The 23,632-nt window shown below is 39.5% G+C and overlaps 3 protein-coding genes across 3 annotated transcripts; all 3 read left to right on the top strand.

The window, feature by feature from the left end:
• Positions 1–177: 177 nt before the first annotated feature.
• LOC311033997 (protocadherin gamma-B6-like) lies at positions 178–10,866 on the top strand (the record flags this gene model as incomplete). Its single annotated transcript, XM_084041735.1, has 3 exons — positions 178–2,553; positions 6,667–7,740; positions 10,018–10,866. The coding sequence occupies exons 1-3, from the start codon at positions 256–258 to the stop codon at positions 10,864–10,866; spliced, it is 4,221 nt and encodes a 1,406-aa protein (XP_083897861.1). The 5' UTR covers positions 178–255.
• A 747-nt stretch (positions 10,867–11,613) lies between these two features.
• Positions 11,614–13,971, top strand: LOC311033996 (protocadherin alpha-C2-like; the record flags this gene model as incomplete). Its single annotated transcript, XM_084041734.1, has 1 exon — positions 11,614–13,971. Exon 1 carries the CDS (start codon positions 11,656–11,658, stop codon positions 13,969–13,971), a length of 2,316 nt encoding a protein of 771 aa, XP_083897860.1. The 5' UTR covers positions 11,614–11,655.
• Positions 13,972–15,949: 1,978 nt separating this feature from the next.
• Positions 15,950–22,507, top strand: LOC311033995 (protocadherin beta-13-like; the record flags this gene model as incomplete). Its single annotated transcript, XM_084041733.1, has 2 exons — positions 15,950–18,280; positions 21,308–22,507. 2 exons carry the CDS (start codon positions 15,950–15,952, stop codon positions 22,505–22,507), a joined length of 3,531 nt encoding a protein of 1,176 aa, XP_083897859.1.
• Between the last annotated feature and the right edge of the window lie 1,125 nt (positions 22,508–23,632).

Raw genomic sequence — 23,632 nt, 5'->3', positions numbered from 1 at the left:
CAGATAAACGGGACAACTTTTTACTTCTTGGGACTTCTTAGGCAACGGAGAACAGAAAACTAAACCATTTTCTCTTAGTGGAAACATGTATTATATTGGCTGAGCTGCCGCACATTTATAAGCTACAACAGTCACCCAACAATGGTCTCGTTTTTAACAATGCCGTCATGGAAAAGGTACGTCTCGCTTATCATAATCTTTTCCGCTGTTCGGTTCATAACGTCTTCGGTCACTCATTATTCTATACCCGAAGAAATGAAAGAAGGATCAATTGTCGCCAATCTAGCCTCAGATTTAGGCTTGGACGTTAAGACGTTGAATAAAAGGAAGATGCGCCTTGATATAATCTCCAACAAAAAATATCTGGATTTGAACAAAGAGACTGGTGAGCTTTACATTGTGGAGAAGATTGACAGAGAACATATTTGCACTACCAAGTCGTCAGCATCATGTTATTTAAAATTGGAGGTAACACTTGAAAATCCTCTACGGATATTCAATATAGAACTCGAAATATTAGATATGAACGACAACGCCCCTCAATTTCGAAGAGACTCGATACATTTAGACATATCAGAGTCAACACCCGTTGGAGAGCGATTGTCCCTGAGTAATGCAGTTGACCCAGACGTTGGAAGTAATTCAGTAAAGACCTATCATTTGAGTGAAAGTGAACATTTTAATATTGAAGTTCAGACTGGGAGAGATGGATCGAAGTTTGCCGATTTGATTCTGAAAAAGGCATTAGACCGAGAGAAGCAGGCAGGTCACAATCTAATTCTTACTGCTGTAGATGGCGGCACACCGACACGTTCTGGCACTGCCAGCATTATTGTTCATGTTTTGGACACCAATGACAACGCCCCAAAATTTGATAAAGATACATACCAAATCAATATAATGGAGAATTCTCCAATTGGAAGCCTGGTTGTCCACCTTAATGCAACAGACTTAGATGAGGGGTCAAATTCTGATATAATCTATGCGTATAGTCTGTACACCTCAGAGAAAACCCAAGAAACCTTTAACCTGAACCCATCCACTGGAGAGATCAATGTAAAAGGAATGTTAAATTATGAGGACTTTAGAATTTATGATATGGAAGTTATAGCAACAGATAAAGGAGCCAATGCCTTATCAGGGCAGTGTAAAATAACAATTGTAGTAGAAGACATGAATGATAACCACCCAGAAATATCTATCAAATCATTTCATAGTCCAGTCAAGGAAAGTATAGAATTAGGCACTGTGATAGCAGTGATTAGTGTCAGTGATAAAGACTCAGAAAACAATGGAATAGTTGATCTACACATTCCTAAAAATATGCCTTTCAAATTGAGAGAATCTACAGATAACTACTTTGAATTAGTTGTATCGGAACCATTAGATAGAGAGAAGGTTCCAGAATATGAAATCTCATTCACTGTAACAGACAGAGGTTCTCCTCCATTATCTGACAATGAAACTATGACATTGGAACTTTTAGATGTTAATGATAATGTTCCACAGTTCCCTCAGTCATTTTATACAATACGTGTACAAGAGAATAATGCTCCTGGGGCCTTGTTAAGTTCTGTCACTGCATTTGATCCAGATCTACATGAAAACCAATATCTAGTTTATTTCATCTTGGAGAAGGATATAGTCAATACATCCATGTCAATGCTCTTCTCTATAAATCCAGAGAATGGTAATCTTTACGCATTAAAAACGTTTGACTATGAGATCGAGAAGGAATTCCTTTTCCACATTGAGGCTAGGGACTCTGGAGTTCCTCCACTCTGCAGTAATGTGACTGTTCACATCATTATTGTTGACCAGAATGACAACAGTCCTGTCATAGTCTCTCCATGGCGTGCGCATGGCTCAGTTGTTGAAGAAAAGATCCCAAGATCAACCGATAAAGGATCTCTAATAGCCAAGGTCATAGCTTTAGACACTGACTCCCCACAGAACTCTCGGATCAGCTACCAGTTTCTACAAGTGAGTGATGCCACCTTGTTCAGTCTGGACCAATACAATGGAGAGATCCGAACTATGAGAATGTTCAGTTACAGAGATTCACGTCACCAACAGATGGTTGTTGTTGCCAAGGACAACGGGGAGCCTGCTCTCTCTGCTACAGTTACTATCAAGTTATCCACAATAGAGACTGCTGTCAAGGCCTACTCTGACATGACTGAAGTGCCTCTGGCATATGACATTTTTTCAGACTTAAACCTGTATTTACTCATCGGTCTGGGCTCAGTGTCCTTTCTCTTACTGATCACCATATTGGTCACCATCGTACTCAAGTGTCAGAAACCCAATTACAGCAAAACGGCTCCTCCCTGTAGGAACAGTGTGATCAGTAGTGAGAGGAACTCAACCATTGCAGATTCCACCTTGGTCTCCAACGATGCCTACTGGTACAGTCTGTTTCTAGCAGAGACCAGAAAAGGAAAGATGGTCGTTAGACAGCCTGTGCCAAAGGGCTCCAGATACATTGTATCCAGTTTACCAAGGAGTATAGGCGTGACAGACACCAGCGACTCAGCAGCTTCAACTCTGCAGGTGAGAAGTCACCTGCTGTTTTCTCGAGAATTATCAGATTTTTATTCATTTCGTGTTAATGCTGTGAAAATGTTATGGTGCTTTGGTAGAAGGACATGATCCACAGAAGCAAAATCAACCATCACCATAATAATAACAACAACAAACTACTACTGCTGCCACTATACTCTATTAACCTTTGGGAAAGTGCTCCATATACATTCTATCCATACTAAGGAGTAAGGACATAACAGATACCAATGACTCAATAGCTTAAACTCTGCAGGTTAGAATTCACCTCCTGTATAAAGGCCAATCAGGTTGTCCTTTTTAATGCTGTTAAAACGTTTGGTGCACTGATAGCAACACATTCCTACAAAAGCAAAATGAACAACCACTATACTCCTCCTAATTTCAGAAAATGAAATACGATAACATAAATAAACACAAATTAAACAGCACAAATAAAACTCAAAACAAAACGTATTTTACCCAAGTCTGATCCCATAGACACATTCGATATCAATCAAATGAAACAGTGTCACATGCCACTACATATAGCCTACTCTCATCCCTTCCCCACAGGCGTACACAAAATAGCAATTGAACCTTAATAGCCAATATTTCACCCACATCATTTTGCTCAACGAAATATGAAAATGGTCCCCAAACCTCTTTGAAAGTACCATATGGATGGGAAAAAGTAGAAGAAGAAAAGTTGTAGAAAGTAGAGTAGTTCATAACTTTGTACTTTTAAAGACAATAACATTATGAGATTAACTATATTAAGTATTTCCCTTTGTACATGGATAAGCACAAACAACTGTGTGTGTGTGTGTGTGTGTGTGTGTGTGTGTGTGTGTGTGTGTGTGTGTGTGTGTGTGTGTGTGTGTGTGTGTGTGTGTGTGTGTGTGTGTGTGTGTGTGTGTGTGTGTGTGTGTGTGTGTGTCTGCGTGCATGCGCGTGCGTACGTGTGTGTTTGTCATTTAAATAGTTATTGGCTCCTCCAGGCCGAAGGCATGGCGAGAGAGTATGTTTTACCCCCTGTCCGTCCGTCCTTCCGTGTGTGTGTGTGTCCGTCTGTCCGCAGCTAATCTCTGGCACCGTTGGCTTGATCGCAGCGAAACTGTGCACACACACTCCCTGGATGCCAATTCAGAACCTCTTCCCCAAAATTTTCACATGGGCCTGTTATAGCGCCACCAGGAGGCAGATTTGTGCAAAACCCATTTTTTAATATTACTCCTACAGATTGTATCCAAACGTCATACAAATCGGTACACAGTATCTCTATAGTCATGTGATCAACCCGGATCAGATTCCATCCTCATTGGCTAAGGTTGGCCTCCAAAGTTTGCAGGATTGGTCCGTTTTGAACAAAATGCAGCTTGCAATTTCCGTGAAATTTCACACACACATTCCCATTAGGCCGAGGAAGAAGTGCTACTTAAAATGTTTTAAATCAGCCTCATGGTGGCGCTATAACAGGCCGATTCGTGTTTTTACCAATAACTTCACCGATTCGTGTAAAACTTTGTTTGCCCACTCTCTAGAGGCCAAGGAAAAACCTTTGCCCTGCATTTTTCACATTTGCCTTTTATAGCGCCACCAGGAGGCCGTCTGAAGTAAAATACATTTGTTGATATTAAGCCTTCAGATTTTATCCAAATTTCACGGAAATCGGTACACATGATCTCTATAGTCATGTGATCAAGACGGATCTCTTTGATTTCTCATATTCCATCCTGATTGGCTAAGATTGACATCTAAACTTTGCAGGAGTGGCCCGTTTTGAACAAAATGCTGCAAATCATGAACCCAGCGTCCCATTGCGGTGAAACTTTGCACACACATTCGCACTTCGTTGAGGAACAAGTGCCACCCTTTTAACATTGCCCTATTATAGCGCCACCAGGAGGCAGATTTTTGCAACACTTTTCTTTTTTATATTACTCCAACACATTTTGTCCAAACATCATGCAAATCGGTACATATTATCTCTGTAGTCAAGTGATCAAGATGGTTCCGTCCGAATTTTCCTTTTCCATCCTGATTGGCGAATTCAGAACATTGCTGGCCCATAATAACCCTCTGACCTGGCGGAGACCTGTGCTCCGAGGAGCACTTTTTATAGTTTCATATGTTCTTTGTTTTAAAGTTTTTTCTATTATATTTACTTGTTTTTCTCTCTTTTCCTCTTTATCTTTTCCCCCTTTTTTTATGAACTCCAGTATTATTGTTACATAATTTCTAATATATAGTACCTTTTATTGAAAGGATAGCCCCTTGAGATGTTTCATCTCATTTTAGAGAGGGTCCTAATAATCCTAATAAATAAATACATAAACAAATACAAAAAATACATAATAATAGTAATAATAATAATGACCAATTCATAATAGCTGTAATTCATAATGGTCAATTCGACTAATTTGAATAACAACGACATAAACTTGAGCTGGCATTTAAATGTTTTAATACATTAATTTTTGAGCTGCTATCGTGTTAGGTGCAGAGCTGTATTATTTACGAAGGGTGGTGCTATTTTCCATATAAAACACTCGATGGTCGTTGACGCCATGACACAGTAATCTGACTAAACGCAAGGTACACGGATTGCCATTGGACAGCTCCCTGGTGCTGAAACGGTCTTTCTCAGATAAACGGGACAGATTTACTTCTTGGGACTTCTTATACTTTTCAACCTTGAACAGAAAACTAAACTATTTTCTCTTAGTGGAAACATGTATTATATTGGCTGGTCTGCTGCATAGGCTACCACAGTTAGGCTGCCCAACAATGGTGTCGTTTTTAACAATGCCGTCATGGAAAAGGTACGTCTCGCTTATCATGCTGTTTTCCGCTTTTAGGTACATTACGTCTTCGGTCACTCATTATTCCATACCCGAGGAATTAAAGGAAGGATCAGTTGTCGCCAACCTAGCCTCAGATTTAGGCGTGGACGTTGAAACGTTGAATAAAAGGAAGATGCGTCTTGATATAATCGCTAACAAAAAATATCTGGATGTGAACAAAGAGACTGGTGAGCTTTACATTGTGGAGAAGATTGACAGAGAATTTATTTGCAATACCAAGTCCTCATCATGTTATCTAAGATTGGAGGTAACCCTGGAAAACCCTCTACGTATATTCAATATGGAACTAGAAATTTTAGATATGAACGACAACGCCCCTCAATTTAGAAGAGACGCGATACATTTAGACATATCAGAGTCAACACCCGTTGGAGAGCGATTTTCCCTGAGCAATGCAGTTGACCAAGACGTTGGCGCTAATTCCGTAAAAACATATCAGTTGAGTGAAAGTGAACATTTTAACATTGAAGTCCAGACTGGGAGAGATGGAACAAAATTGGCTGATTTGATTCTAAAAAAGGCTTTAGACAGAGAGCAGCAGGCTGTTCATCATCTAATACTCACTGCTGTAGATGGCGGCACACCAACACGTTCTGGCACTGCCAGCATTATTGTCCGCGTTTTAGATACGAATGACAACGCACCAACATTTGATAAAGAGAATTATCAAATCAGTATCATGGAGAATTCTCCAATTGGAAGCCTTGTCCTTGATCTTAATGCCACAGACTTAGATGAGGGATCAAATTCTGATATTATGTATTCATATAGTCTGTATACCTCAGAGAAAACGCAGGAGACTTTCAATCTGAATCCATCCACAGGAGAGATCACTGTACAAGGAGTGTTAAATTATGAGGACTTCCAAATTTATGATATGGAAGTTATAGCTACAGATAAAGGACCCTCTACATTATCAGGGCAGTGTAAAATAACTATTGTAGTAGAAGATATGAACGATAATCACCCCGAAATATCTGTTAAATCATTTCATAGTCCAGTCAAGGAAAATATAGAATTAGACACTGTGATAGCAGTGATTAGTGTCAGTGATAAAGATTCAGGAAACAATGGAATAGTTGATCTACATATTCCTAAAAATATGCCTTTCAAACTGAGAAAATCATCTGATAACTATTTTGAATTAGTAGTGTCAGAACCATTAGACAGAGAGAAGGTTCCAGAATATGACATCACTTTCACAGTCACAGACAGAGGTTCTCCTCCATTATCTGACAATGAAACAATGACTTTAGAACTTTTAGATGTTAATGATAATGTTCCACAATTCCCTCAGTCATTTTATAGCATACGTGTACAGGAGAATAATGCTCCTGGGGCCTTGTTAAGTTCTGTCACTGCGTTTGATCCAGACCTACATGAAAACCAATATCTTGTTTATTTCATCTTAGAGAGAGAGATAGCCAATACCTCCATGTCAATGCTCTTCTCTATTAATCCAGAGAATGGTAATCTTTATGCATTAAAAACATTTGACTATGAGATAGAGAAGGAGTTCCTTTTCCACATTGAGGCCAGGGACTCTGGGATTCCTCCACTCAGCAGTAACGTAACCGTTCACATCATTATTGTGGACCAAAATGACAACACTCCTGTCATAGTCTCTCCATGGCGTGCGCATGGGTCTGTCGTGGAAGAAAAGATCCCAAGATCAACTGATAAAGGATCTCTAATAGCCAAGGTCATAGCTTTAGACACAGACTCACCACAGAACTCTCGGATTAGCTACCAGTTTCTACAACTGAGTGATGTCACCTTATTCAGTCTGGACCAATACAATGGAGAGATCCGGACTATGAGAATGTTCAGTTACAGAGATTCACGTCACCAACAGATGGTTGTTGTTGCCAAGGACAACGGGGAGCCTGCTCTCTCTGCTACAGTTACCATCAAGTTATCCACAATAGAGACTGCTGTCAAGGCCTACTCTGACATGACTGAAGTGCCTCTGGAATATGACATCTTTTCAGACATAAACCTGTATTTGCTCATTGGTCTGGGCTCAGTGTCCTTTCTCTTACTGATCACCATATTGGTCACCATTGTACTCAAGTGTCAGAAACCCAATTACAGCAAAACAGCTCCACCCTGTAGGAACAGTGTGATCAGTAGTGAGAGGAACTCAACCATCGCAGATTCCACCCTGGTCTCCAATGATGCCTACTGGTACAGTCTGTTTCTAGCAGAGACCAGAAAAGGAAAGATGGTCGTTAGACAGCCTGTACCAAAGGGCTCCAGATACATTGTGTCCAGTTTACCAAGGAGTATAGGCGTGACAGACACCAGCGACTCAGCAGCTTCAACTTTGCAGGTGAGAAGTGACCTCATGTATTATATATATATATATGAATATATATGGACCTTTAACTTTTTAAAATTCTGTTCTAATATTGTGAAAAGGTAATGTTGGCTTCGTAATAACAGCTATCAAAATCAAATACCACTATAATAAAATCAATAATAATAGTATTATTAATAATAATAATGATGATAAAAACAACAACAAAGGCAACAACAACAAATAATTATCATACTTATGATAGCCAATTAATAGTACCTATAATTACTAAAGGTGTATTAAGTGTATACAATACTTAAACAAAAAAAAACTAGTACTGATACAGCTATTAAAAATGTATGCAGGTATTTCAGTATTTTAATACCTTAATGTTAACTACTAGAATTGTTTTATGTGCAGGAGAGAATGCGTTGAGTGCAGAGGTGTATGATTTGCGAAACGTGGCGCTGTTTAGGCTACTACAACTTTATGGTCGTCGTAGTCGCCATGACAGTAAATCGTTGTGAGAAATAGCAAGTACATGGACAGCTCCCTGGTGCTGCAACAGCCTTCTGAGATAAACGAGACAGATTTTAACCTTTTTTTGCGGCTTTTAAACTTTTGGACCTTGAACACATGACTAAACCATTTTCATCTTAGCTGGAAATATGAATTATATTGGCTGAGCTGCTGCGCACTTACCACAGTTACACAACAATGGGTTTATTTTTCACAATGCAGTCATGGAAAAGGTACGTCTCGCTCATTATTCTTATTTCCGTCGTTCGAAACATATCGTCTTCAGTCACTCATTATCCCATACCTGAAGAAATGAAGGAAGGATCAGTTGTCGCCAATCTTGCCTCAGATTTAGGATTAGATGTCAAAACCCTTAGTAAAAGGAAAATGCGCCTTGAAAACACCACCAACAAGAAATATCTGGATGTGAACAAAGAGACTGGTGAGCTATATATTGTGGAGAAGATTGACAGAGAATATATTTGTCCTTCTAAGGCGTCAGCATCGTGTTACATTAAACTGGAGGTGATACTTGAAAATCCCATACGTATATTCAATATAGAACTTGAAATTTTAGATATGAACGATAACGCCCCTCAATTTCGAAGAGAGGCAATAGATTTAGACATATCAGAGTCAACACCCGTAGGGGAGCGATTCTCCCTGAGTAATGCAGTTGACCGCGATGTTGGAACAAATTCAGTAAAAACATATCATCTGAGTGAAAGTGAACATTTTAATATTGAGGTTCAAACAGGAAGAGATGGATCGAATTTTGCTGATTTGATTCTGAAAAAGGCTTTAGACAGAGAGCAGCAGGCTGTTCATCATCTAATACTCACTGCTGTAGATGGTGGCACACCGACACGTTCTGGTACTGCCAGCATTATTGTCCGCGTTTTAGATACGAATGACAACGCCCCAACATTTGAAAAAGAGAGTTATCAAATCAGCATAATGGAGAATTCTCCTATTGGAAGCCTTGTCGTCCATCTTAATGCAACAGACTTAGACGAGGGGTCAAATGCTGATATAACGTATTTGTATAGTCTGTACACCTCAGAGAAAGTGCAAGAAACATTTAACTTGAATCCATCTACTGGTGAGCTATCCGTAAAGGGAATGTTAAATTACGAGGACTTTAGAATTTATGATATGGAAGTTATAGCAACAGATAAAGGAGCCAATGCCTTATCAGGGCAGTGTAAAATAACGATTGCAGTAGAAGACATGAATGATAATCACCCAGAAATATCTATCAAATCATTTCATAGCCCAGTCAAGGAAAGTATAGAATTGGACACAGTGATAGCAGTGATCAGTGTCAGTGATAAAGACTCAGGAAACAATGGAATAGTTGATCTCCATATTCCTAAAAATATGCCTTTCAAACTGAGAGAATCATCTGATAACTACTTTGAATTAGTTGTATCAGAACCATTAGACAGAGAGAAGGTCCCAGAATATGACATCACTTTCACAGTCACAGACAGAGGGTCTCCTCCGTTATCTGACAATGAAACAATGACTTTAGAACTTTTGGATGTTAATGATAATGTTCCACAGTTCCCTCAGTCATTTTATACAATACGTGTACAGGAGAATAATGCTCCTGGGGCCTTGTTAAGTTCTGTCACTGCGTTTGATCCAGACCTACATGAAAACCAATACCTTGTTTATTTCATTTTAGAGAGAGAGATAGCCAATATGTCCATGTCAATGCTCTTCTCTATAAATCCAGAGAATGGTAATCTTTACGCATTAAAAACATTTGACTATGAAATTGAGAAGGAATTCCTTTTCCATATTGAGGCCAGGGACTCTGGTGTTCCTCCACTCAGCAGTAACGTAACCGTTCATATCATTATTGTAGACCAGAATGACAACACTCCTGTCATAGTCTCTCCATGGCGTGCACATGGGTCAGTCGTGGAAGAAAAGATCCCAAGATCAACTGATAAAGGATCTCTGATTGCCAAGGTCATAGCTTTAGACACAGACTCCCCAAAGAACTCTCGGATTAGCTACCAGTTTCTACAAGTGAGTGATACCACCTTGTTCAGTCTGGACCAATACAATGGAGAGATCCGGACTATGAGAATGTTCAGTTACAGGGATTCACGTCACCAACAGATGGTTGTTGTTGCCAAGGACAACGGGGAGCCTGCTCTCTCTGCTACAGTTACCATCAAGTTATCCACAATAGAGACTGCTGTCAAGGCCTACTCTGACATGACTGAAGTACCACTGGAATATGACATATTTTCAGACTTGAACCTGTATTTGCTCATTGGTCTTGGCTCAGTGTCCTTTCTCTTACTGATCACCATATTGGTCACCATCGTACTCAAGTGTCAGAAACCCAATTACAGCAAAACAGCTCCACCCTGTAGGAACAGTGTGATCAGTAGTGAGAGGAACTCAACCATCGCTGATTCCACCCTGGTCTCCAATGATGCCTACTGGTACAGTCTGTTTCTAGCAGAGACCAGAAAGGGAAAGATGGTCGTTAGACAGCCTGTGCCAAAGGGCTCCAGATACATCGTATCCAGTTTACCAAGGAGTATAGGCGTGACAGACACCAGCGACTCAGCAGCTTCAACTTTGCAGGTGAGAAGTCACCTCATGTGTTATGAATAAGCCTTTAACTTTTTCAAATTCTGTTCAAATATTGTGAAAAGGTAATGATGGCTACATAATAACAGCTGGCAAAATCAAATACCACCATAATAATAACGATGTTAATAACATTTATAATAATAATAATGAGTAATGATAACAACAACATCAACAACAACAACAACAACAACAACAACAACAACAACAACACATGATCATATTTATGATAGCCAATTAATAGTAGGCCTAGCTATGATTACTAAAGGTGAATTAAGCATCTCGACTACTTTTTATCAAAGTACCGATACAGCTATTAAAACGTATGCAGGTATTTCAGTATTTTAATACTTTAATGTTAACTTCTAGAATTGTGTTATGTGAACGAGAGAATGCGTTGATTCAGCTGCTGGTTGATTGCAGAGGTGTATGATTTGCGGAAGGTGGCGCTGTTTACTACATAAAAACTCTATGGTCGTCGTTGTCACCATGACAGTAAATCGTTGTGAGAAATGTAGCAAGTAGACGGACAGCTCCCTGGTGCTGAAACAGTCTTCTGAGATTAACGTGGCAGATTTTCACTTTTTTTGGCTTTTAAACCTTTGGACCTTGAACATAAGGACTAAACCATTTTCATTTTAGCTGGAAACATGAATTATATTGGCTGAGCTGCTGCGCACTTACCACAGTTACACAATAATGGGCTTCTTTTTCACAATGCAGTCATGGAAAAGGTATGTCTCGCTTATCATTCTCTTTTCCGCTGTTCGGTTCATAACGTCTTCAGTTACTCATTATTCCATACCCGAAGAGATGAAAGAAGGATCAGTTGTTGCCAATCTAGCCTCGGATTTAAGCTTGGACGTCAAAACGTTGAGTAAAAGAAAGATGCGCCTCGACATAATCGCTAATAAAAAATATCTGGATGTGAACAAAGAGACTGGAGAGCTGTATATCGTGGAGAAGATTGACAGAGAATATATTTGTACAACAAAGTGGTCAGTGTCTTGCTATTTAAAGCTAGAAGTAACACTTGAAAATCCTTTACGTATATTTAATATGGAACTGGAAATTTTGGATATGAACGACAACGCCCCCCAATTTCGAAGAGACGGGATACATTTAGACATATCAGAGTCAACACCCGTTGGAGAGCGATTCTCCCTGAGTAATGCAGTTGACCCAGATGTTGGAACTAATTCAGTAAAAACGTATTATTTAAGTGAAAGTGAACATTTTAATATTGAAATTCAAACTGGGAGGGATGGATCTAAGTTTGCTGATTTGATTCTTAAAAAGGCTTTAGACAGAGAGCAGCAGGCTGTTCATCATCTAATACTCACTGCTGTAGATGGCGGCACACCGACACGTTCTGGCACTGCCAGCATTATTGTCCGCGTTCTAGACACGAATGACAACGCCCCAACATTTGATAAAGAGAGTTATCAAATCAGCATAATGGAGAATTCTCCTATTGGAAGCCTTGTCCTTCATCTCAATGCCACAGACTTAGATGAGGGGTCAAATTCTGATATAATGTATTCATATAGTCTGTATACCTCAGAGAAAACGCAAGAGACTTTCAATCTGAATCCATCCACAGGAGAGATCACTGTGCAAGGAGTGTTAAATTATGAGGACTTTAACATTTATGATATGGAAGTTATAGCTACAGATAAAGGACCCTCTACATTATCAGGGCAGTGTAAAATAACTATTGTAGTAGAAGATATGAACGATAATCACCCCGAAATATCTATTAAATCATTTAATAGTCCAGTCAAGGAAAGTATAGAATTAGACACCGTGATAGCAGTGATTAGTGTCAGTGATAAAGACTCAGGAAACAATGGAATAGTTGATCTACATATTCCTAAAAATATGCCTTTCAAACTCAGAGAATCATCTGATAACTATTTTGAATTAGTAGTGTCAGAACCATTAGACAGAGAGAAGGTTCCAGAATATGACATTACATTCACAGTTACAGACAGAGGTTCTCCTCCATTATCTGACAATGAAACAATGACTTTAGAACTTTTAGATGTTAATGATAATGTTCCACAGTTCTCTCAGTCACTTTATACAATACGCGTTCAGGAAAATAATGCTCCTGGGGCCTTGTTAAGTTCTGTCACTGCGTTTGATCCGGATTTACATGAAAACCAATATCTGGTTTACTTCATCTTAGAGAAGGACGTAGCCAATACCTCCATGTCAATGCTCTTCTCTATCAATCCAGAGAATGGTAATCTTTACGCATTAAAAACATTTGACTATGAGATTGAGAAGGAGTTCCTCTTCCACATTGAGGCCAGGGACTCTGGTGTTCCTCCACTCAGCAGTAATGTGACTATTCACATCATTATTGTGGACCAGAATGACAATAAACCAGTCATAGTCTCTCCATGGCGCCCACATGGATCAGTGGTGGAGGAAAAGATCCCACGATCCACTGATAAAGGCTCATTGGTTTCCAAGGTGATTGCCTTAGACACTGACTCCCCACAGAACTCTCGGATTAGCTACCAGTTTCTACAAGTGAGTGATGCCACCTTGTTCAGTCTGGACCAATACAATGGAGAGATCCGGACTATGAGAATGTTCAGTTACAGAGATTCACGTCAACAACAGATGGTTGTTGTTGCCAAGGACAACGGGGAGCCTGCTCTCTCTGCTACAGTTACCATCAAGTTATCCACAATAGAGACTGCTGTCAAGGCCTACTCTGACATGACTGAAGTGCCTCTGGAATATGACATATTTTCAGACATAAATCTGTATTTGCTCATTGGTCTGGGCTCAGTGTCCTTTCTCTTACTGATCACCATATTGGTCACCATCGTACTCAATTGTCAGAAACCCAATTACAGCAAAACAGCTCCACCCTGTAGGAACAGTGTGATCAGTAGTGAGAGGAACTCAACCATTGCAGATTCCACCCTGGTCTCCAATGATGCCTACTGGTACAGTCTGTTTCTAGCAGAGACCAGAAAAGGAAAGATGGTCGTTAGACAGCCTGTGCCTAAGGGCTCCAGATACATCGTGTCCAGTTTACCAAGGAGTATAGGCGTGACAGACACCAGCGACTCAGCAGCTTCCACTCTGCAGGTAAGGAAAAACATGTAAAAACAAAACATCATCTAGTATTATCCAGACACAAATTAGCAATTACAGCACTGTTCCCATATTATTGGTTGCTGGTAATCATGCTTATTTTGGATTCTGCTTGCTGCTACTGCTGACCCACTGTGAATGAGAAAATAAATATATGCTTGATTCTCGTGGCCCTGTTTAACAAATCCTTTTGGCCTGGCGGAGACAATAATCTTGAAAATATGGGTGTTTACTGTTTAGTCAATCGTCGTTACGCACATTATTTACGCACGGGGAGCTATGCGTAAAACTCAACAAAGCATGATTGGCGTGACTGTGGACTGTTGATCATCAATGATATTCAATAGTAGCCTACAAAATGGAAACACACAAGAAAAAGACAAATAAACGAAGAGAAAAAAACATCTTACAAACGCATTACGCATGGAAGCAATGTATCAAACTAGGCATGTCATAGGCCTACTGCACATAAATCGACCATTTTTGAGACATCTCAAATTGTAACCTTTTAATATAAATGTAGCCTGTCAGAATTTATGTTGTATAAACTTTACAGGTCTCTCACATTTGTATGTATGCCACTTTAATAAACAACATTTTAACAACTATACCACAATAATGCAAATAATAATACAAAGAAGCCAATTAATAAAAGTGATTAATAATATAATAAATAATGGTCAAATAAGCATATCAACTACTTTGAGTAAAACAAAAAATGTGTCAGTGAAAAGTGGCGCTGTTTACTACATAAAACACTCTATGGTTGGTGTCGTCATGACAGTAGTGAGCAGTAGGCCTACTCACTGCTGTGAATTGTTAAATGTGAGTGGATCCACATGACAGCTCCCTGGTGCTGAAACAGCCCTCTGACAGGATAGATTCCAGTTTGGTACGGAGAAGAATATTTAAACATTTTCCTCTTTGAAACATGTAAGCAGAGCTGCTGCATACTTGTTACATAATCAGTCCCAACATCAGGTGTTTCCTTATCCTGTTCAGTTTGCTCAAAATCCGGATTTATATTTAAAAATCACACCCTGTGTGAAGGTAGCGGCGCCTTTGATACATTTTGTCATCGATATGTGTTTATAATGTGTTTATAGCCGTGTGTCACGTGAAGCTTGACCAATCACTTTGTTGACGGGTCTGACCAATCAGAACATTGACGGTTAACACGGACAAAGTCAGGTATAGAGCAGGATCCGAGCGGCTGGCGCCGCTAAAAATCACACCCTGTGTGAAGTGAGTGGTGCCTTGCTTAGCTTGGTTAACATGTTCAATCAGCCAAGCTAACATGTCCAATGTTAGCTTGGCTGATGGCACTGATGTCACTTTGAAACATGTAAACAATGTTTCAAAGTGACACACCTATTTATAGGCCTCTATTTCGTCATGCGTCTCGCTAGCCAATCAAAGCACACCCTTTCAACATATTGTCACGTGTCACGTGATGCTTGACCAATGTTAGCTTGGTGGACAGACGGACATACAGACATACGGACACACAGACAAAGCCACGTATAGGAGTGGTTGCCTTCGGCACCACTCAAAAAAAGAGAACACAATGGACGCAGCCCCCTTTTCCCCCTCATGAAAACATTTGATATCCACCTAACGCTAGAGTAGCCTACTTGAAAGAAATAAAAAATATAGCCTATAGCCTACAGTAAACTTTTGTTTTGCACCAAGTGTCGCTGTTGATCACTTACACACATCCAGCACTTCGTGGCACTGTACCGAGCGGCGGAAAGGCAGTGCTTCATTTCTCTCTAGCCAATTCTTCTTTCGCTCACTTATTCATCACTCTCTTTACTTAGGCTACTTTTGCCATTACGCTTAGCAAACATTCTTGAAAAGTGCGAGTATACGCGCACAGTTTGTACCAAGACGGAAAGCAGACGACAAAGCCTTGGAAATGGGGGCAGAGATCCTCCCCAAACCATGGAAGCGGTATGTCTCCATTTTAATTTTTGTTGCTTCTCTGAAAATGTCATCTTCCGTCACTCACTATTCTATTCCTGAAGAAATGGAAGAAGGATCTGTTGTCGCCAATTTAGCAGGGGATTTGGGTCTAGATGTGAAGACGCTAATTGCACGGAAAATGCGGTTAGAAATAATAGCCAGTAAGAAATATCTGGACGTGAACAAAGAAACGGGGGAGCTGTATATTGTAGAGAGAATTGACAGGGAGTCTCTCTGCCTTGCTAAGACATCCTGCTATCTGAAAATGGACGCCATAATTGAAAACCCCAAAAGGATATTTTACATCGAATTGGAAATTATGGACATCAATGACAATGCACCTCATTTTAGAAGAGATATAATCGATTTGGACATATTGGAAGCAACCCAGGCTGGTGAACATTTTTCTGTTAACAATGCATTGGACCCAGACGTTGGTTCAAACTCTGTCAAAACATACATATTAAGCGAAAGTGATTATTTCACAATAGAAATACAAAAAGGAAGAGATGGATCAAAGTTTGCTGATTTAATTTTGAAAAAAGCTTTAGATCGCGAAGCGCAGGCGGTTCATAACCTCATTCTTACTGCTATAGATGGGGGCGTCCCCTCCCGCTCGGGTACAGCCAGCATCATTGTTCGTGTACTAGACACCAACGATAATGCTCCAACTTTTGACAAGGAAAACTACAACATAAATATTATAGAAAATTCTCCAGTTGGAAGTCTTGTAGTTCAGCTTAATGCTACGGATTTAGACGAGGGATCTAATGGGGAAATAGTGTATGCCTACAGTCTGTACACATCAGAGAAAACACAAGAAGCGTTTAATCTGAACCCCAACACCGGTGAAATCACTGTAAAAGGAACGTTAAACTATGAAGATTACAAGATTTATGATATGGAAGTAATAGCAACTGACAGAGGCACAAATTCATTAACAGGCCAGTGTAAATTGACAATTCATGTTGATGATATGAATGACAACCACCCCAAAATATCTATTAAATCGTTCCATAGCCCTGTCAAGGAAAATATAGAATTAGAAACAGTGATAGCAGTAGTTAGTGTCAGCGATCAAGATTCTGGTGATAATGGAGTTGTTGATCTTCGGATTCCTGAAAATATGCCATTCAAATTGAAAACATCTTCTGAAAACTATTTTGAATTAGTAGTGTCAGAACCATTAGACAGAGAGAAGGTTCCAGAATATGACATCACATTCACAGTCACAGACAGAGGTTCTCCTCCATTATCTGACAATGAAACAATGACTTTAGAACTTTTAGATGTTAATGATAATGTTCCACAGTTCCCTCAGTCATTTTATACGATACGTTTAATGGAGAATAATGCACCTGGTGCATTGATAAGTGCCCTTACTGCACTTGATCCAGACCTCCATGAAAATCAGTATTTAGTTTATTTCATCTTAGATAAGGAGATAGCCAACACTTCCATGTCCATGCTGTTCTCCATTAATCCAGAGAATGGTAATCTTTATGCCTTAAAAACCTTTGACTACGAGATTGAGAAGGGGTTCCTCTTCCACATCGAGGCCAGGGACTCTGGTGTTCCTCCACTCTGCAGTAATGTGACTGTTCACATCATTATTGTGGACCAGAATGACAATAAACCAGTCATAGTCTCTCCATGGCGTCCACATGGATCAGTGGTGGAGGAAAAGATCCCACGATCCACTGATAAAGGCTCTTTGGTTGCCAAGGTGATTGCCTTAGACACTGACTCCCCACAGAACTCTCGGATCAGCTACCAGTTTCTACAAGTGAGTGATGCCACCTTGTTCAGTCTGGACCAATACAACGGAGAGATTCGGACTATGAGAATGTTCAGCTACAGAGATTCACGTCACCAACAGATGGTTGTTGTTGCCAAGGACAACGGGGAGCCTGCTCTCTCTGCTACAGTTACCATCAAGTTATCCACAATAGAGACTGCTGTCAAGGCCTACTCTGACATGACTGAAGTGCCTCTGGAATATGACATATTTTCAGACATAAACCTGTATTTGCTCATCGGTCTGGGCTCAGTGTCCTTTCTCTTACTGATCACCATATTGGTCACCATCGTACTCAAGTGTCAGAAACCCAATTACAGCAAAACGGCTCCACCCTGTAGGAACAGTGTGATCAGTAGTGAGAGGAACTCAACCATCGCAGATTCCACCCTGGTCTCCAATGATGCCTACTGGTACAGTCTGTTTCTAGCAGAGACCAGAAAAGGAAAGATGGTCGTTAGACAGCCTGTGCCAAAGGGCTCCAGATACATCGTGTCCAGTTTACCAAGGAGTATAGGCGTGACAGACACCAGTGACTCAGCAGCTTCAACTCTGCAGGTGAGAAGTCTGCTGTTTTCTCGAGAATTATCAGATTTTTATACATTCCGTGTTAATGCTGTGAAAAGGTTATGGTGCTTTGGTATAACAACAACAACAACATATTACTACTACTACTACTGCTGCCACTATACTTCTACTAACCTGTGGGAAAGTGCTCCAGATACATTCTATCCATATACAGACTTAACAGATAAGTGACTCAATATAGCTTACACTCTGCAGGTTAGAAGTCACCTCCTGTGTAAAGCCCTATCAGGTTGTCTATTTTAATACTGTTAAAACGTATGGTGCTCTGATAGCAACATATTCCCAAAAGCAAAAGCAACAACCACCATACTCTTCCTGCTTTCAGAAAATGAAATACAATCATATAAATGAACACAAATTAAACTGCACAAACAGAAGTCAAAACAAAACAAAACAAAACAAAACAAAACATATTTTACAGAAGTCTGATCCCATAAGACACATTGGATATCAATCAACTGAAATAGTGTCACATGCGACTACAGATATCTTTCATCCCTTCCCACAGGCATACACAAAATAGCAATTGAACCAGAACCTCTCTCAGTAGCCAATATTTCACCCACATCATTTTGCTCAACAAAATACAAAAATAGTCCCAAAACTCTTTGAAAGTACCATATGGACAGGAAAAAGTAAAAATCAAGTTCATAACTTGTTTTTAAGACAATAACAATATGAGATTAACTGTATAAAGTATTTCTCTTTGTACATGGATAAGCACAACAACTGTGTGTGTGTGTGTGTGTGTGTGTGTGTGTGTGTGTGTGTGTGTGTGTGTGTGTGTGTGTGTGTGTGTGTGTGTGTGTGTGTGTGTGTGTGTGTGTGTGTGTGTGTGTGTGTGTGTGTGTGTGTGTGTGTGTGTGTGTGTGTGTGTGTGAATATGCATATACATATCTACTAGGATTAGGTTACAGTATTACCTTGTGTAGGTATCAAAACAAAACATATAATATCCGCTGATTTAAAGATATAAATGTATGCAATATATGCTCAAAATAGCATTCATGTGAATAGTTATTTCATATACTTTTTCAATATACTTTTTTTTAAATGTTTTTTTCTATTTGATTTACTTATTTTCCTCTCTTTCCCTCTTTATCATTAGTTTTTTCTAATTAACTCTATATTATTGTTATATAATTTCTAATAAATACATACATAAACAAATAAATAATAATAATAATAATGATAATATTAATGACCAATTAATAATAGCTAGAATTCATAATGGTAGATTTGGCTACCTTTAATAACAACAACATTAACTTGAGTTGGCATTTAAATGTTTTAATACTTTAATTTGAGCTACTATCGCGTTAGGTGCGGAGGTTTATTATTTACGACAAGTGGCGCTATTTTCTACATAAAACACTCCTTAGTCGTTGTTGCCATTACGACAAGTGGCGCTATTTTCTACATAAAACACTCCTTAGTCGTTGTTGCCATTAGTGAGAAATGTGAAACTGTAGCGAGTAGCACTCGACAGCTCCCTGGTGCTGAAACAGTCTTTCTGAGATAAACGGGACAGCTTTTAACTTATTGGGAATTAGGCAATAGACTTTTCAACCGAGAACAGAAAACTAAACAATTTTCTCTAGTGGAAACATGTATTATATTGGCTGAGCTGCTGCACATTTAGCCTAACACAGTTACCCAACAATGGTCTCGTTTATAACAATGCCGTCATGGAAAAGGTACGTCTCGCTTATCGTTCTCTTTTCCGCTATTCAGTTCATAACGTCTTCAGTCACTCATTATTCCATACCCGAAGAAATGAAAGAAGGATCAGTTGTCGCCAATCTAGCCTCGGATTTAAGCTTGGACGTTAAAACGTTGAGTAAAAGAAAGATGCGCCTCGACATAATCGCTAATAAAAAATATCTGGATGTGAACAAAGAGACTGGAGAGCTGTATATCGTGGAGAAGATTGACAGAGAATATATTTGTTCAACAAAGTCCTCAGCATGTTATTTAAAATTGGAGGTAACCCTGGAAAATCCTCTACGTATGTTCAATATGGAACTAGAAATATTAGATATGAACGACAACGCCCCTCAATTTAGAAGAGATGCGGTACATTTAGACATGTCAGAGTCAACACCCATTGGAGAGCGATTCTCCCTGAGCAATGCAGTTGACCCAGACGTCGGAAGTAATTCAGTAAAGACTTACCATTTGAGTGAAAGTGAACATTTTAACATTGAAGTTCAGACAGGGAGAGATGGATCTAAGTTTGCTGATTTGATTCTGAAAAAGGCTTTAGATCGAGAGCAGCAGGCTGGTCATAATCTAATACTTACTGCTGTAGATGGCGGCACACCAACACGTTCTGGTACTGCCAGCATTATTGTCCGTGTTTTAGATACGAATGATAACGCCCCAACATTTGATAAAGATAATTACGAAATCAGCATAATGGAGAATTCTCCAATAGGAAGCCTAGTGATCCATCTTAATGCCACAGACTTAGACGAGGGATCAAATTCTGATATAATGTATTCTTATAGTCTGTACACCTCAGAAAAAACGCAAGAAACCTTCAACCTGAATCCATCTACTGGTGAGATCACTGTTAAGGGAATGTTAAATTATGAGGACTTTAGAATTTATGATATGGAAGTTATAGCAACAGATAAAGGAGCCAATGCCTTATCAGGGCAGTGTAAAATAACGATTGTAGTAGAAGACATGAATGATAATCACCCAGAAATATCTATCAAATCATTTCACAGTCCAGTCAAGGAAAGTATAGAATTAGATACTGTGATAGCAGTGATTAGTGTCAGTGATAAAGACTCAGGAAACAATGGAATAGTTGATCTCCATATTCCAAAAAATATGCCTTTCAAACTGAGAGAATCATCTGATAACTATTTTGAATTAGTAGTGTCAGAACCATTAGACAGAGAGAAGGTTCCAGAATATGACATCACTTTCACAGTCACAGACAGAGGTTCTCCTCCATTATCTGACAATGAAACAATGACTTTAGAACTTTTGGATGTCAATGATAATGTTCCACAGTTCCCTCAGTCATTTTATACAATACGTTTAATGGAGAATAATGCTCCTGGTGCATTGATAAGTGCCCTTACTGCACTTGATCCAGACCTCCATGAAAATCAGTATTTAGTTTATTTCATCTTAGAAAAGGAGATAGCCAATACGTCCATGTCCATGCTGTTCTCCATTAATCCAGAGAATGGTAATCTTTATGCCTTAAAAACCTTTGACTACGAGATTGAGAAGGAGTTCATCTTCCACATCGAGGCCAGGGATTCTGGTGTTCCTCCACTCAGCAGTAACGTAACTGTTCACATCATTATTGTGGACCAGAATGACAATAAGCCAGTCATAGTCTCTCCATGGCGTGCACATGGCTCAGTGGTGGAGGAAAAGATCCCACGATCCACTGATAAAGGCTCATTGGTTGCTAAGGTGATTGCCTTAGACACTGACTCCCCACAGAACTCTAGGATTAGCTACCAGTTTCTACAAGTGAGTGATGCCACCTTGTTCAGTCTGGACCAATACAACGGAGAGATCCGGACTATGAGAATGTTCAGTTACAGGGATTCACGTCACCAACAGATGGTTGTTGTTGCCAAGGACAACGGGGAGCCTGCTCTCTCTGCTACAGTTACCATCAAGTTATCCACAATAGAGACTGCTGTCAAGGCCTACTCTGACATGACTGAAGTTCCTCTGGAATATGACATCTTTTCAGACATAAACCTGTATTTGCTCATTGGTCTGGGATCAGTGTCCTTTCTCTTACTGATCACCATATTGGTCACCATCGTACTCAAGTGTCAGAAACCCAATTACAGCAAAACAGCTCCACCCTGTAGGAACAGTGTGATCAGTAGTGAGAGGAACTCAACCATCGCAGATTCCACCCTGGTCTCCAATGATGCCTACTGGTACAGTCTGTTTCTAGCAGAGACCAGAAAAGGAAAGATGGTTGTTAGACAGCCTGTGCCAAAGGGCTCCAGATACATCGTGTCCAGTTTACCAAGGAGTATAGGCGTGACAGACACCAGCGACTCAGCAGCTTCCACTCTGCAGGTAAGGAAAACACGTCACAACAAAACTGCATCTAGTATTATATCCAGACACAAATTGGCAATTACAGCACTGTTCCCATATTATTGGTTGCTTGTAATCATGCCGATTTTGGACCGCTGCTGCTGACCCACTGTGAATGAGAAAATAAATATATGCTTGATTCTCGTGGCCCTGTTTAGCAAGTCAACCATGAGCGGCACTGAATTTAAATATTAACACTATCACGGATTTTGATTTCGTTAATAATCTAAAAAATATGGGTGTTAGTCAATCATCGTTACGCACATTATTTACGCACGGGGATCTATGCGTAAAACTCAACAAAGTATGAATGGCGTGACTGTGGCATTGCAAGAGGACTCTTGATCAATCAAAAATATTCAATAGTAGCCTACAAATTGGAAACACAAGAAAAAGACACAACAATAACGATGAGGAAAAAAAATCAAACAAACGCATCACGCACGTAAGCAATGTATAAACTCGGCATGACATACTGCACCTAAATCGACCACTTTTGAGACATCTTAATATAATATAATATTAATATAAATGTTTTAGCATGTCAGAATTTATGTTGTATAAAAATATACAGGTCTCTCACATTCGTATGTATGCCATTTTAATAAACAACGTTTTAACAACTATACCAAAATAATGCAAATAATGGAAATAATACAAATAATAATAAATAGAAGCCAATTAATAAAAGTGATTAATAATATAATAAATAATGGTCAAATAAGCATATTGACTACTTTGAGTAAGAAAACAAACAAAAAAGAAACTCGATGCCATTTCATGTTTGAATAAGTACCTTGTAGCCATAATGTGCTATAGGTACAGATGTTTATGATATGTGAAAAGTGGCGCTGTTTACTACATACAACACTCTATGGTTGATGTCGTCATGATAGTAGTGTGCACTACTCACTACTGTGAATTGTTAAATGTGAGTGGATCCACTGGACAGCTCCCTGGTGCTGAAACAGCCTTCTGACAGGATAGATTCCATTTTGGTACAAAACATTTTGCTCTTGGAAACATGTAAGCAGAGCTGCAGCATCCTTGTAACTAGCTCTGGTTCAGAGCGTTAGTGAGTTCCCTCTAACGCTCTGGAAGACCCCTCGCTCTGGCCATGTACAAGGAATTCCACCTCGCCGCCAGCGCTCAACTATAGTGAAAATAAACTAAACCATTTCGCTACTCACCGAAGCAAAGGCTGTTTTGGGTTGTTGAATGTCTATTCTC

Source organism: Gymnoscopelus microlampas, assembly GCF_963454915.1.
Source record: "Gymnoscopelus microlampas genome assembly, chromosome: 18".
Classification (NCBI taxonomy): Eukaryota; Metazoa; Chordata; class Actinopteri; order Myctophiformes; family Myctophidae; genus Gymnoscopelus; species Gymnoscopelus microlampas.
The sequence above is the reverse complement of the archived record's forward strand: the minus strand, read 5'-3'. Positions and strand labels throughout refer to the sequence as shown.